The 16843-nt window shown below is 40.0% G+C and overlaps 1 protein-coding gene across 1 annotated transcript in view; it reads left to right on the top strand.

The window, feature by feature from the left end:
* Positions 1-16843, top strand: part of LOC133576551 (steroid hormone receptor ERR2-like) — a 415815-nt gene that overhangs the window by 274698 nt on the left and 124274 nt on the right. Inside the window, exons 4-5 of the mRNA XM_061929856.1 lie at positions 5805-5919; positions 6127-6356. Coding sequence (XP_061785840.1) covers positions 6307-6356 — 50 coding nt within the window. The 5' untranslated portion in view covers positions 5805-5919; positions 6127-6306. The remainder of the gene's footprint in view (positions 1-5804; positions 5920-6126; positions 6357-16843) is intronic.

The raw sequence follows: 16843 nt of genomic DNA, 5'->3' as shown, positions 1-16843 counted from the left end.
GCGTTGTAAGCAACCTAGGCTAAAAAAACCCATACCATCACAGATGCTGACTTTTGAACTTTGCGCCTATAACATTTCCTCTTTTTTCCGGGAGGACACGAGGTCCACAGTTTCCAAAAACAAATTTAAATTTGGACTCGTCAGACCACAAAACACTTTTACACTTTGCATCAGTCCATCTTAGATGAGCTCGGGCCCAGCGAAGCCGGCGGCGTTTCTGGGTGTTGTTGACAAATGGCTTTCGCTTTGCATAGTAGAGTTTTAACTAGGGATGTCCGATAATGGCTTTTTGCCAATATCCAATATTCCGATATTGTCCAACTCTTTAATTACCGATACCGATATCAACCGATATATGCAGTCGTGGAATTAACACATTATTATGCCTAATTTGGACAACCAGGTATGGTGAAGATAAGGTACTTTTTTAAAAAATTAATAAAATGAGATAAATTAAAAACCTTTTCTTGAATAAAAAAGAAAGTAAAACAATATAAAAACGGTTACATAGAAACTAGTAATTAATGAAAATGAGTAAAATGAACTGTTAAAGGTTAGTACTATTAGTGGACCAGCAGCACGCACAATCATGTGTGCTTACGGACTGTATCCCTTGCAGACTATTGATATATATTGATATATAATGTAGGAACCAGAATATTAATAACAGAAAGAAACAACCCTCCCGGATTTTCCGGGAGACTCCCGAAATTCAGCGCCTCTCCCGCAAACCTCCCGGGACAAATTTTCTCCCGAAAATCTCCCGAAATTCAGGCGGACCTGACAGCCTGTTTTCACCTCCGCTTTCCCACAATATAAACAGCATGCCTGCCCAATCACGTTATAACTGTAGAATGATCGAGGGAGAGTTCTTGGTTTCTTATGTGGGTTTATTGTTAGGCAGTTTCATTAACGTCCTCGCAGCGCGGCAACAACACACAACAACAGCAGTCATGTTTTTGTCTGCCGTAAACAGCAATGTTGTGACAGTCTTAAACAGGACAATACTGCCATCAATCAATCAATCAATGTTTATTTATATAGCCCTAAATCACAAGTGTCTCAAAGGGCTGCGCAAGCCACAACGACATCCTCGGTACAAAGCCCACATAAGGGCAAGGAAAAACTCACCCCAGTACTGTACATGCATATGTGACATTAATATCTACAGCTTTTAGAGAGTGCAGTGCACAACTGCGCACACAACAAGGTGACGAAGCAGAATGCGTCATCAGAGAGGGTGTTCAGCATGGTTGGAAAAGTAGTGACAGAGAATAAAACAAGGATGGACAATTCAACCCTTAACTCAACAATGAGTAGATGAGTGTTATCTGTGTGTATATGTGTAAATAAATGAACACTGAAATTCAAGTATTTCTTTTTATATATATATATATATATATATATATATATATATATATATATATATATATATATATATATATGTATATACACACATACATATATATATATATATATATATATATATATATATATATATATATATATATATATAGCTAGAATTCACTGAAAGTCAAGTATTTCTTATATGTATATATATGAAATACTTGACTTGGTGAATTCTAGCTGTAAATACACTCCTCCCCCTCTCAACCACCCCCCCCCGAAATCGGAGGTCTCAAGGTTGGCAAGTATGCCGATACCGATAATTTCCGATATTACATTTTAACGCATATATCGGCCGATAATATCGGCAGGCCGACATCTCTAGTTTTAACTTGCACTTACAGATGTAGCGACTAACTGAAGTTACTGACAGTGGTTTTCTGAAGTGTTCCTGAGCCCATGTGGTGATATCCTTTACACACTGATGTCGCTTTTTGATGCAGTACCGCCTGAGGGATCGAAGGTGACGGGCTTAGCCGCTTGCGTGCAATGATTTCTCCAGATTCTCTGAACCTTGTGATGATATTACGGACCGTAGATGGTGAACGGACTGTCTTATTGTGGCGGTTCGCTCCCTGTATAATCGGTGTCAGAGCTTGGTCCGCATTGCCGGCAGTAAGTCGGACACGTTTCCAGTGAGGGTTGGACTCCGCCAGGGCTGCCCTTTGTCACCGATTCTGTTCATAACCTTTATGGACAGAATTTCTAGGCGCAGTCAGGGCGTTGAGGGTATCTGGTTTGGTGGCTGCAGGATTAGGTCTCTGCTTTTTGCAGATGATGTGGTCCTGATGGCTTCATCTGGCCAAGATCTTCAGCTCTCACTGGATCGGTTCGCAGCCGAGTGTGAAGCGACTGGGATGAGAATCAGCACCTCCAAATCCGAGTCCATGGTTCTCGCCCGGAAAAGGGTGGAGTGCCATCTCCGGGTTGGGGAGGAGATCTTGCCCCAAGTGGAGGAGTTCAAGTACCTCGGAGTCTTGTTCACGAGTGAGGGAAGAGTGGATCGTGAGATCGACAGGCGGATCGGTGCGGCATCTTCAGTAATGCGGACGCTGTATCGATCCGTTGTGGTGAAGAAGGAGCTGAGCCAGAAGGCAAAGCTCTCGATTTACCGGTCGATCTACGTTCCCATCCTCACCTATGGTCATGAGCTTTGGGTCATGACCGAAAGGACAAGATCACGGGTACAAGCGGCCGAAATGAGTTTCCTCCGCCGGGTGGCGGGGCTCTCCCTTAGAGATAGGGTGAGAAGCTCTGCCATCCGGGGGGAGCTCAAAGTAAAGCCGCTGCTCCTCCATATCGAGAGGAGCCAGATGAGGTGGTTCGGGCATCTGGTCAGGATGCCACCCGAACGCCTCCCTCGGGAGGTGTTTCGGGCACGTCCGACCGGTAGGAGGCCACGGGGAAGACCCAGGACACGTTGGGAAGACTATGTCTCCCGGCTGGCCTGGGAACGCCTCGGGATCCACCGGGAGGAGCTGGACGAAGTGGCTGGGGAGAGGGAAGTCTGGGCTTCCCTGCTTAGGCTGCTGCCCCCGCGACCCGACCTCGGATAAGCGGAAGAAGATGGATGGATGGATGGATGGATAGATGGTGAAATCCCTGAATTCCTCGCAATCGCTCGTTGAGAAATGTTGTTCTTAAAATGTTCCACAATTTGCTCACGCATTTGTTGACAAAGTGGTGACCCTCGCTCCATCCTTGTTTGTGAATGACTGAGCATTTCATGGAAGCTGCTTTTATACCCAATCAAGGCACCCAATTAGCCTGTCCACCTGTGGGATGTTCCAAATAAGTGTTTAGTGAGCATTCCTCAACTTTCTCAGTCTTTTTTGCCACTTGTGCTAGCGTTTTTGAAACATGTTGCAGGCATCAAATTCCAAATGAGCTAATATTTGCAAAAAAATAACAAAAGTTTCCAGTTCGAACATTAAGTATCTTGTCTTCACGGTGCATTCAATTGAATATAGGATGGAAAGGATTTGCAAATCATTGTATTCTGTTTTTATTTACCATTTACACAATGTGCCAACTTCACTGGTTTTGGAGTTTGTAGTTTTAACACAATCCTTCTCAAAAAGTGGGGCGGGCCCCCCGTGGAGACGCGATTCCCATCGGGTAACATGCTTTTTTTTGCCGTACCGGAATATGACGAAGCATATGTAGCACTTGGCTTCACTGTAACCACGGCGGGAGACGAGGAAAAGACGGTGTGTTGTTTCCTTTAATGTTAATCAGCGTACAATGTTATGTGGAGGTATACTTAACAGAAAATAATTGAAAAGCACTGGTTTAACAGGATAAACCTTTTCAAACGATATGGAAGCATTTGTTAATCGCACGGATATTATTAACAAGGCTTAGGTCAGGCTGACTACAAAAATAAATACTAATCAAATATACTGCAATAAGAAAGGACTCATAAAAACTGCTAAAATAAATAAATTATAACTTATTAATAATAAATGAGAATAATGTCAATGTTTCTCAACTGTCAATAAAATTAAAGTGATAAAGAAAATACAACTTCTCCACTTTAGTCATCATTTTTGTGCTTAAGAAACTTCCCTATGATTTGAGCACCATACTTCTTCTGTCTGTTTGCTATTGTTATTACTGCCACAAGTGGTGGAAAACTGTATTACACCTGAGTACCTCTGCGGCCCATACGAACCGCAGCTGAGAAAAAAATGTTTTTTGGCGGCCCGCTAAAGGTCACTCGTGGCCCTGGTTAAGAAACACTCATCTGACAGACAAACCAATGGCTACGATTACATAACCCCTTGGTAGAGGTACAACTTTATGTGTACAGTGTGTACTAAGAGAGGTTTTTTTTGTTATACATATTTTGTAGCAGTTAAAACTGTTGCATTTAAGTGTGACAAAAAAATTACAAAACCCAAAACCAAGTTGGCACATTGTTTAAATCGTGAATAAAACAAAATCAACAACACCCAGAAACGCCGCCGGCTTCGCTGGTCCCCGAGCTCATCTAAGATGGACTGATGCAAAGTAGGAAAGTGTTCTGTAGTCTGACGAGTCCACATTTAAAATTGTTTTCGGAAACTGTGGACGTCGTGTCCTCCGGAACAAAGAGGAAAAGAACCATCCGGATTGTTATAGGCGCAAAGTTCTAAAGCCAGCATCTGTGATGGTATGGGGGTGTATTAGTGCGAAAAGCATGGGTAACTTACACATCTGTGAAGGCACCATTAATGCTGAAAGGTACATACAGGTTTTGGAGCAACATATGTTGCCATCCAAGCAACGTTATCATGGACGCCCCTGCTTATTTCAGCAAGGCAATGCCAAGCCACGTGTTACAAAAGTGTGGCTTCGTAGTAAAAGAGTGCGGGTACTAGACTTGCCTGCCTGTAGTCCAGATCTGTCTCCCATTGAAAATGTGTGGCGCATTATGAAGCCTAAAATACCACAACCGAGACCCCCGGACTGTTGAACAACTTAAGCTGTACATCAAGCAAGAATGGGAAAGAATTCCACCTGAGAAGCTTCAAAAATTGGTCTCCTCAGTTCCCAAACATTTCTGAGTGTTGTTAAAAGGAAAGGCCATGTAACACAGTGGTAAAAATGCCCCTGTGCCAACTTTTTTGCAATGTGTTGCTGCCATTAAATTCTAAGTTAATGATTATTTGCAACAAAAAAGAAAATTAGTTCCTCAATTCGAACATGAAATATCTTGTCTTTGCAGTCAATTGAATATAATTTGAAAAGGATTTGCAAATCATTGTATTCTGTTTTTAATTACAAATTACACAACGTGCCAACTTCACTGGTTTTGGGTTTTGTACTTGCAAACACTTGTACAATTATGTACTGAAAATGTTAAGTGTTTTTTTGGGGGGGGGTGGGGGGGTTTTGTGCAGGAAGAAGTGTTTTCCAACCCAACCATGGTTGCAAAAGCATACGTTGTTGTTATAGCACGTCTTTTCACACTTGTATGACATTTAAGTATCTTAGAAACAAGTCAGTGGAGTTTCGCCACATTACCAACGGTTCACTTCTTTTTACGCTTGCACACTTGTAGGAAAAGACAATTACTGAGGTCGAAACCCTGGAAGCCGGCGAGGGCCCCAGCTGTCGTCATTCCTGCCGGAGGACTGTGAAGACTCTTAAGTTTCCTGCCCGCTGCATCCTTCAGGGACCGGCTAAACCTGCCCTCTCTCCTCCCTATTCCTACTTAGCGGCGTGATGCTGAGCCACTGTGGGAAGCAGCTGCTGTTGCTTTAAAGGAAAGGCGCGTGGAAAAGTGCACACATAGAACCCTTTAGCCGCGCTAAGCTGGCGCTGAGCCCCCGTAAACAGTCCGCTTTAAAGTCTCAGGACGTGCGTCTGACTTGTAAACACCTTTTGGAAATGTGTGTTTGTGCTTCTTGCAGCGCTCCCCTGTCAATGACTGCAGGCTGCATTCGCCCGCCCAAACGCCGCCATCCACCCGCCTCTACCGCATTGGCCGCCATCAGGACAGCCCTCCTCGGTGAGGACCAATAGCAGGTGCACCATATGCCTCCAAGCCACGCCCCCTTGTTCTTATAGCACCCCCTTTGCTTCAATGGAGACTCAATCCTTCCTAACCTTCTCCTGGTATGCTCTCTCTCTCTCTCTCTCTCTCTCTCTCTCTCTCTCTCTCTATCTATATTTCTTCTTCTACTCCTGCATCCATCCATCCATCTCCACTATTACCATCTCCTTCTCCTGCAGCCTTGCTGAAGTTTTCCGGGTCACACGGGGGCGATGGGTAGAGGTCGGGGGTTACCAGCACCCAGGAAGACCTGAGCAACATTGAGTGCAAGATGATGTGAGACCGGAGAAGTGAGCTCCTCCTCCTCCGACCTTTCTCTTTCTCTCTCCCTCAACATCTGGAATGCTTAACCTGGACTGATGGATGTTTCCGAACTCTGCATCCCTGACGCGCTCTGCTACCATAACCAGTAAGTACATCCTAATCCCCTCTAAACTAATACCAACTCAATAAATAAGCGTCACCTTGTTGAATATCTGCTCCCATGTCCATCATGGGACTGGAAGGGGATCGAAACTGCATTGGGACTGTTGCCCCCTGCAGCTGTCCCACTTTGCATCAGGATCCGGGCTTAAGTATCCATCCCACAATATCTTCGAGCATGCGCAAATTCCCATCCAGGGCATAAAATGAAGAAAGTTTTCCACATAGTTTCATGAGTTTGGCCAACACCAGAAATAATGCATGTCAGTGACAGTAAGTAGCTCGGCTGCGGCGTTGCATGCAAACGAGTCTTTTGCCAGCAAGACCCCTTTTCGTGGGATCCTCTTAAATGTTAATCTCTAAAAGGGATTGGGCACTTTTTACACGGCTGTTAATTATGAACAGTCCGACTAAGACGCGGCAAAAACCAAAACAGACGTGGAAATCCTCTAAATGTAGTTTTTTTTTCCGGTTGATGTATTGTTCGTTTATTATAAGCCTTTTTGCTGGCCAATTACAGCTAATTAGCAAGAGTAGGACTTTTCGCCAGAGGGCTTTAAGCCAAATAATTCCCGTTTTTCAGTTTAATTGCAATTATTTGTGTGAATTTACGAGGTATTTTAGATGGAATGTTGACAATAACTTTTTTATATATATTTCTGCCTGGTAAAAGCCTCACTATAGTGGGACCCATTCATGCATATTCCATAGCACCTATAAATAATACTTATGAAGTGTTTTGTTTTACTTAATAGCAGTTTTTCAAAGCATTAAAAATTTGTTTTGAGGAAAAATGAAACTCAACTCTAAAATGCTCTTTTCTGGGCCATAAAACTGCATTTAATACACACCTGTTGCCTTTATTGGAGGCTACATGGTTCTAAAACCTATGTATAGGACAAGTAAAGTTGCCTGTGTTTACATACATGCTTACTGTACATGTGTTGTTCATCTCTATATACTGCAATGCATTATGCTATTTTTTTATCCTAGTATTGCAAAATATTAGAAATACTCTTAAGTATGATGCATTAGAGCTGCAGACGACAGCCATCATAGTCAACATGTTGTTGATAGAATAACCCAATGAAAACTGAGCATTATGTAAGAATTAGGTATACCTAATGTTGTGGCTTGTGATTGTAGGTAATAACTAATACAGTATGTGACTATGCCCCAGGAGGTTGTCTCTGTTCATTCAGGGGCCAATTTGGGTCACGTTTGAAAAGCTTGTAAAAAAAACTGCTATTACACCATAAAAATGTATGTATAATATTTTAGTTTTTCTATGAATGTGTATTATGAATATGTTGTGTTAAGTAGCAGCAAACTGGGATAAAAGTACTGTATACACAGACAGCACATGTAGTATGTAATCTAATAGTATTATTACAATATGTTATGTTAATAAAACCCTAAAATAAAAGCATTTACAATCTGACACTTTAGCTAAATGTATAAAAATCGACGCAATAAAACCCTAAAATAAAAGCATTTACAATCTGACACTTTAGCTAAATGTATAAAAATCGACGCAAAGTACCGCAAAAACATCATTGCGTATATGCATACTGTACATATCATGATTAATGTTGGTTTATCTTATTTCCAAATTGAAAGGACAGAATATTTTTAGGAATTAATAGACATGCAAAGTTGGTTTAAAATATAATACATTTCAAATGTGTGCATTTTTTTTATTATGATGTATCATACTTTAAACCTTTTGACATGAAAAGAAGCTGATTAAAAATATTTTGACGAACACTTAATTACTAATTTTCTTAATTATTGAAATTATTTCAAATGCATATTTTTGACCGTTTTTTTTTTTGTTTGTTTTTGTTTTTTTAATAAATTAACATATTTATTTTAAAATATTTATATTTTACATTTGACATGATATACGAGGCAAAGGTGTGACAGTGTCAACATCATTTCACCACCATTCTTGCAGAAAGTAGTTTTTATTTAGTTTGCGCCCATATATCCGATCGTTTCATCTGTATTCCCACAGGGGTCGTCAGCATAAGTGGTGGCACACGCACACACATACTCGCACACACACACACACACACACACACACAAATAGTCATACAACAAATGTGATACCAAAGTATCACACAGATGGTTTCTAAATTCAGTGGCGTCGTATGATGGTGATACTTCAATGTGTGCGACAAGAAAAACACCATCTACAGTATTTATATTATTTTGTATTATTGCACATACTGTACTTATTATACTGTGTATGCTACACAACTTTTCACTTAAAAAAAACGCTTAAGTTTTTTGGGGTGTTTTTGTATTTTCGTATTTTTTCAAATGAATAATAAGAATGACAAGCATGTTCCTCCAAATCACTGCTCACAGGAAATTGAACTTAATTACACTTCTAAATGTGACACAAAAATCTAATTACACTAATAATTAATTTTATGTTGTTTTACTGTAAGCTATTGAATTTGCCACCAAAAAAATGCTGTTTTAGGGCAGAAAAATATTTTATTGCATCACTTAGTGGACTAAATGAATCAAAATATTGTACTTTTTTTTTTAAACTTTTTTTTTTATATTCACGCATACTGCACTGCATGTGTTCATGAATAGAGACGAGTAAGCGACAAAGCCTTGCTAAAGGGCACGTCGGTGTTTAAAGGCATTTTTCCTGCAAGCAATCTTTTTATTTTTTTTTTAGATTTTGTCCAAATGTCGTTTATCTGTGCATCGTTAGGTCACCACAACAGCAATGAATTTAAAAAATATTGCTGAAATTAAATCAAACTGAACTTTTTTTTTTTTTTTTTAAGTAAATCATGTTAAAAAATATAGCTTAAAAATATATACACAGCCCAAAAAAATGTGTTTAACTTATAATAATAATAATAATAACAATAATAATACTACTGATATCAATAACATGATACAATTAATAGTACATAATAATACAATAAAGTTCCAAAACTGTGTTGAAATTAAATGAAATCAAACTTTGTTGAGCCAACAAAAAGTTAGTCTGGCGGAATTCATGTTCAAATAGTATAAAAACAAGGGGGGAAAGTAATTATATCATCATAATAATAACATGTTTTTAAATGTTTTTATTATTGTGATTATATATATATCATCTTCACGATAATAACAACATTTTTTAAATTAATCATATATATATATATATATATATATATATATATATATATATATATATATATATATATATATATATATATATATATATATATATAAAATCATGATCATCACAATAATAAAAACTTTTTTTAAATGTTTTCATTATTGTGATTATATATATATCATCTTCACAATAATAACAAACTTTTTTTTAAAGTAATCATGTATATATATATATATATATATATATATATATATATATATATATATATATATATAAAATCATGATCATCACAATAATAAAACGTTTTTAATGTTTTTATTATTGTGATTATATATATCATCTTCACAATAATAACAAGCATTTTTTTAAAGTAATCATATATATATATATATATATATATATATATATATATATATATATATATATATATATATAATCATGATCATCACTATAATAAAAACATTTTAAACGATTTTCATTCTTTTTTGATCTCCTAAAACGTTACCGCAAGGAAACATTTTTTGCAAAATAATAATGTTTTCTATTAGATAAATAGTGCATCTCAAAACATAAAACATACTTAGTAGTACTACCAGCAGAGTCAAAAGTAATGAACTCGCAAATATTCCTAAAAATATTGATATCATAACAATAATTAATTTATATTCAATTTAATGAATCGAATAAAATAAATGTTTTTTTTTTCCACCTTCTTCAGCACGATACATTTTTAGACAGTTACGCATCCTGAGTGTGCGTGTGCGTGTGCGTGTGCGTGTGCGTGTGCGTGTGCGTGTGCGTGTGTGTGTGTGTGTGTGTGTGTGTGTGTGTGTGTGTGTGTGTCTGACAGCATCACAGGTGGAATAACTTATTTCCCTGTCATGAAGACCCTCCTCCCTTCTTCACTTCATATAGATATCACCTTCAGACAACGTGTGTGTGTGTGTGTGTGTGTGTGTGTGTGTGTGTGTGTGTGTGTGTGTGTGTGTGTGTGTGTGTGTGTGTGTGTGTGTGTGTGTGTGTGTGTGTGTGTGTGTGTGTGTGTGTGTGAAGGACTCACTAGGATGTAGATGTGTGCAAGAACGTTTAAATACAAAGCCTGACTCCGCCTTCTCCTCAATCAGTTAGTGTTATTGATCAAGTGGCAAACAGGAAGTGGTGCGTATCATCACAAAAGGCCGCCATTTTTCCTTTCTCCCGGAGGTCTCGAGTCCTCATTTGCATGGCGTTCACTTGAGATGCAGGCCGTGCGCTAATAGCATTAGCTCCATGCAAAGTTGGCTCATTTGCACATTTGCTTCAAAATGAATACGGGGGGGGTCACAATCTGCGCGTGGACAAGTGGTGATTATAGTTGCAATGTTATGTCGGCGAAGAAGAAGAAGAAGAAGAGGAAGAAGAAGCAGACGTTTGAAGGTTACGTTTCCAGGCGGTAATTGAAATGCAAAATAACAGGAGAGGATCGATGTCCATCTCTGTTTATTTATGAAATCAATATGGTAACTGTCCCTCATGAGACCCCCCCCACCCACCAACATCACCTCCTCACTCTTCATTCCCAATGACGGCTTAAGTCGCTGCTCGTTTATTCCCCGCACTCTGCCACTGTGTGTCTTCTTAAAAGGCAGTTAGGGGGTGTGTTTGACTTTGCAGGGAGAACACAACGCCTATGTAGATGGGGGAGAGGGTGGGGGGGGGGGGTATACTCCAGGTGAGGAGACCTCATCCATGTGGGAAATCTATGCATGCATGTCGCCCCATGGCTATGACATTGAGAAGGCCGCATGCTGGACGTCTTGTCTTTCTACGTCCTCCTGAGAACCCGCGTCCTCTGCAGTGGACGTTTGATTTTGGTCCATTTCTTTTTTGTGAAAGTTACACATTTCGGGGCAAAATAGCCCTGTTACGCGTAACACAAATGTCCATTGTAGAGGACACTGGTTCTCTAAAGCAGAGGTCCCCACATTTTTAACCCGGGGGCCGCATTTGGTGAAAAACATTTGGCCGGGGGTCGGGCTATATATTTCTGTGGTTTATCCGTTATACAGTGCTCAATACCGGGGTAGAGCGGAATATACGTTAGGTCAGGAAAAAACACAGAGGCCATTTCATCTCTACCAGCCTTCTCTTCAGGGGTGTTTATAATATATATTATATATATTAAAATCTATATCTATTATATATTATATTATAAATATAAAAAATATATCTACTATATATATATATATAAAATCTATATCTAATATGTATATGATATAATATATATTATAAAAGCCCCTGAAGAGCAGGGAAATCTGCAAAACAGGCTTGTAGGGATGAAATAGCCTCTGGGTTTTTTCCTGACCTAACGTATGTATGTATATATATAGGGATATATATAGGGATATATATATATATATATATATATAGGGATATATATATATATATATATATAGGGGCTTTTATAATATATATTATATCATATACATATTATATATATATATATATATATATATATATATGGCAGCTCCCGCCATCAGTGTGTGAATGTGTGTGTGAATGGGTAAATGTGGAAATAGTGTCAAAGCGCTTTGAGTTCCTTAAAAAAAAAAAGGTAGAAAAGCGCTATACAAGTACAACCCATATATATAGGGGCTTTTATAATATATATTATATCATATACATATTAGATATAGATTTTTTATATATAGTATAATATATATATATATATATGTATTTATATATATATATATATATATATATATATATATATATATATATATATATATATATATATATATATATATATATATATATATATATATATATATATATATATATATATATATATATACATATTTATATATATATATATATATATATATATATATATATATATATATATATATATATATATAATCTGTCTCATTGCAGATTAGACACATTGCCTTTTCCTTACACTGAACAAAAAAAAGTCATATGTCCACTGATGTTTAAAAAACTCTGAGTCTATTTTACGTTTCCCCAACGATTTTGCCATTTTTTTCCCCTCGTGCACTAATTGACTGAAAGAGTGCGAGCGTGATGACGTCACGTTATCAATGGGAAAATACATAATTAGAAAATATGATGTGCCAGATCAGCTAGGAGACCCCGAAAGTAACAAGCGATAGAAAATGTATTGATGGATGGGCTAGAAAGGGCAATAATTTAAAAAAAAAAAAGTCCTTTTTTTTTTTTACTCTGGACTACCCGCGGGCCGGATTTTGGACGCTGACGGGCCGTATCTGGCCCGCGGGCCGTAGTTTGGGGACCCCAGTGATAGAATATGCACTCATTGACAGCTAGCATAAACTATCCAAATTGCTATTATTAGTTAACAACACCTAAAGCTAATTTGCGTGTTACATACGTACATAATTACGTCAAATATGTTTTGCCAGAGCGGCTCTGAGACCCTGAGAGTAACAAGCGGTAGAAAATGGATTGATGGATAGGCTAGGAAGGACAATACTTTTAAAAAATTAAAAATTAAAACACTTTTTTTTTCAAATAAAAAAAAGTTTTTTATTTTTACTTGGTACTACCCGCGGGGCCGGATTTTGGACGCTGGCGGGCCGCATCTGGCCCGCGGGCCGTAGTTTGGGGACCCCTGCTCTAAGGTATATGAATCCAACCTACATTGTGGGGACATTTTGGCTGAAACACACTAAAGTTGACAATTGAAACAAGTTCATTAGAAAGAGGCCATGTTTTTCAACAGATCTTGCCAAAACTTTACACACGTGTGCTTGTCAGTCCCATAAAAGTGTGTAGCAAATGTCTTGCTGATTCGTCAAAACACCCTCAAGTTAGTTTCGTGTGGCGCACCGAGCTGTGTGGGGCATTTCAAGTCCATCCCACTCATGAGGTTTAATAACAGGGCCACCGTGTGGTGTATTAGTCAAAACATAATAGAACTGGAAACACAGTCGGGGGGCAGGTTTTGACAGTTTTTCCCCCTTTTGTGAGCGGCGGATGAAAAGCAGAAGAGGTATTTGTAATTATTTTCATTATGTTCACAACAGATCACACTAGTAAGTTAAATTATGAAACAGAGCTACGATGTCCACAAAAAATAAAAAATAAAAAATTTTTCTCTCTCTCATATTTTCAATAGTTTTAGTTGCTGCCCACTAGAGATGCGCGGATAGGCAATTATTTCATCCGCAACCGCGTCAGAAAGTCGTCAACCATCCGCCATCCACCCGATGTAACGTTTGAGCAGAACTGCACCCGCCCACCATCCGCCCGTTGTTATATATCTAATATTAATAAAAAAATTAAAAAAAAGGGTGAAAACTACGCGAATTGCACCTTGTGCAGACAAGATTTTTCGATCGGACACGGAGGAATTAGCGATGTAAAAGACCACGTTGGGACAAAAAAACACAAGTCTAATGCCGTTGCTAGCGATACAAGTGGAAAACTTTCAACGTTTTTCGTCGCCCAAACAGATTCTTTGGATGTGATAAATGCCGAAGTTTTATTTACAGAGGCAATAATTGAGCATGGACTTCCAATCGCACTGGCTGATCACATGGGACAGTTAATAATGTAATGCAACCTTTAAAAATCATTACGCGGTGATCGCGATCCCAAAAATAAACTTTTCTTGCATGATAATGTCCAGAAAAATTCGCTTTATATTACTATAGAGTCCTTTTAACGAATGAGTTTGATGGTTTATCACAAACCTTAAATGAAAGAAGTCCTTTGTTCTCCTGCACCATGCATGCGCAATCCTGTCGGCTGTATTTCACAGCACGACATACTGTAAAAAGTGTTTATACTATTTATACTTTCAATTAACAAATTGAAGTCTTGTGAAAGGTTGACAGGATAACTGGCATTAACTGTCAAAATAATTTCAAACTATTGAAGTTAGCTTACAGAATAAACATGTCAATCAACCCATATGATTTTTGCTGTAATATTTTTGTTTTGAAAAGTCACTGTGACTGATAGAAAAGTGATGGTTTTAGCAACATTTTAACCTGTCTGAATGCTAATAGTCATTTTGCGTCGGGGGGCGAAGCCCTGAACCCTCCACCAGGACTTTGTCCTGGACCTACCGGGGCCTGCGGCCCTTGGACCCTGGCTACTAGGTTTTTCTGATTTAAAAGTTGGCAGGTATGGTGAGGTTATAAAGATTTTGCCTGTTAAAGAAAGGAGACTGATCCAATGCACAGACATTCGCGTGCCACGCTGTCACGACCCAGACGCACACCAGTGCGCAATCATATGGGAGCCGCGCTGAGCGCACCTCCAAGCGCGTCTCGCTGCCGGCGACGGCCAGATATGGGCCCACGCTCCAGCGCCATCCATTTTCAGGGCTAGTTGATTCGGCAGGTGGGTTGTTACACACTCCTTAGCGGGTTCCAACTTCCATGGCCACCGTCCTGCTCTCTATATCAACCAGGGTGAGCCCCACCCCTTTCATGAGCTCACTACGCGCGGAGTGACCCCTGTTACGCGCCCCCGGCAACAGGGGTGGCAAGCAGGTAAGCTGCGCGGGCGGAGCGCGCGGAGTGACCCATGTTACGAGCCCCCGGCCACGGGGGTGGCGGGCAGGTAAGCTGCTTACCTGCTGCGCGTGACGCCGGCCGCGGCGAAAGCGGACGAGGCGGGGTGTCGGTGCGGTGGGCGCGGTAGTGACCCTGGACGTGCGTCGGGCCTTTCTCGCGGATCGCCTCAGCTACGGCTCCCGGTGGGGCCCTCTCGGGGGAAGGGGCCTCGGTCCCGGACCCCGGCGAGGCGTCCCTTCTCCGCTCCGTAAAAGTGTCCATCTCTTTTCTTTTTTTTTCTTCTGTTGTGGCATATGCAGCAGGTGCCTGCTCGTTTTTCGTATGTGGGTAACAACATTTAACTATGTATATATATTTCCCAATTGGTTTAACTGCCACCCGCAAAAAAAAAAAAAAAAAAAAAAATGAATCCGCCCGACCCGACCCGCGAGCGGATAAAATCTTAGTTTTTTTAATTTCATCCGCCCGATCCGCGGATAATCCGCGGACTCCGCGGTTGTGTCCGCAAACCGCGCATCTCTACTGCCCACCTATAGTGTAAATCTATTGAAGGGGACCATGTACAACACCCCCCCCCCCCCACCCCTCTACCCATCCCACCCAAACAATGACAGACTATCATGGAAAGATTAATGAAGTAATTTCATGCATGACTCCTTGTCGCTGTCCTTCTGAGCCTCCATGTTCCTACGCGCCTTCAACACAACACTGTGATATATTTGCTTTATCCCGCTTAACAAAGTCATACTGAAGAACACAACATGAATTTTTGAATGTTTACATTTTACTGTTTAACCCAGACCTGGGCAAATTAAGGCCCGGGGGCTACATGCGGCCCGTAAAGCTTTTCAATCTGGCCCGCCGGACATTCCCAAATCAATTTTTTAGATCTTTAAGATGGAAACTGTAGCTGCCATTATGATGTGCAGGGATGTGTTTAAATGACCTATACAAAGTATCTCAATGGTTGGAATTTGCACTTTTGCATGATATACTAGTTACTATGGTAATCTAATTAGTTACTATGGTAATCTAATTAGTTACTATGGTAATCTAATTAGTTACTATGGTAATCTGAGTCACAGCAGCTCAGACGAGGCACCAAGCAGTGTGGGTGGGGAGCGTTTCCACAGAGTGTTTCCAGAGCGAACCTAAAAATGTGGATGTCAGGGACAGACGTAGAAGGAGATTTTTACAACAAAGTTCTAAAGCTTAGTGATCTATCAGATATATCAGATTGCAGGTGGGGTTTTTTTTACCCTTCGCGTTGATATTTCGCTGTGTTTGTTGCATTTCTGTTGCATTTCGCTTGATTGTCAAATATGTCGATGGAGATGGGGTGTGACGTTTATATGTTGTCAATATTCAGTGTTTTATCTTTCATAGTTAATGTTGTAAATAAGTTAAAGTACCAATGATTGTCACACACACACTAGGTGTGGCGAAATTATTCTCTGCATTTGACCCATCACCCTTGATAACCCCCCTGGGAGGTGAGAGGAGCAGTGAGCAGCAGCGGTGGCCGCGCCCGGGAATCATTTTTTGTGATTTAACCCCCAATTCCAACCCTTGATGCTGAGTGCCAAGCAGGGAGGTAATGGGTCCCATTTTTATTGTCTTTGGTGTGACTCGGCCGGGGTTTGAACTCCCAACCTACCGATGTCAGGGCGGACACTCTAACCATCCATCCATCCATTTTCTACCGATTGTCCCTTTTGGGGTCGCGGGGGGGTGCTGGAGCGTATCTAAGCTGCATTCGGGCGGTATTGTAAATCCCACATTCTTTATTTTTTT

The sequence above is a fragment of the Nerophis lumbriciformis genome, linkage group LG34 (genome assembly GCF_033978685.3).
Source record: "Nerophis lumbriciformis linkage group LG34, RoL_Nlum_v2.1, whole genome shotgun sequence".
In the NCBI taxonomy this organism is placed as follows: domain Eukaryota; kingdom Metazoa; phylum Chordata; class Actinopteri; order Syngnathiformes; family Syngnathidae; genus Nerophis; species Nerophis lumbriciformis.
Note: the sequence above shows the minus strand (reverse complement) of the source record. Positions and strands in the feature narration are given on the sequence as shown.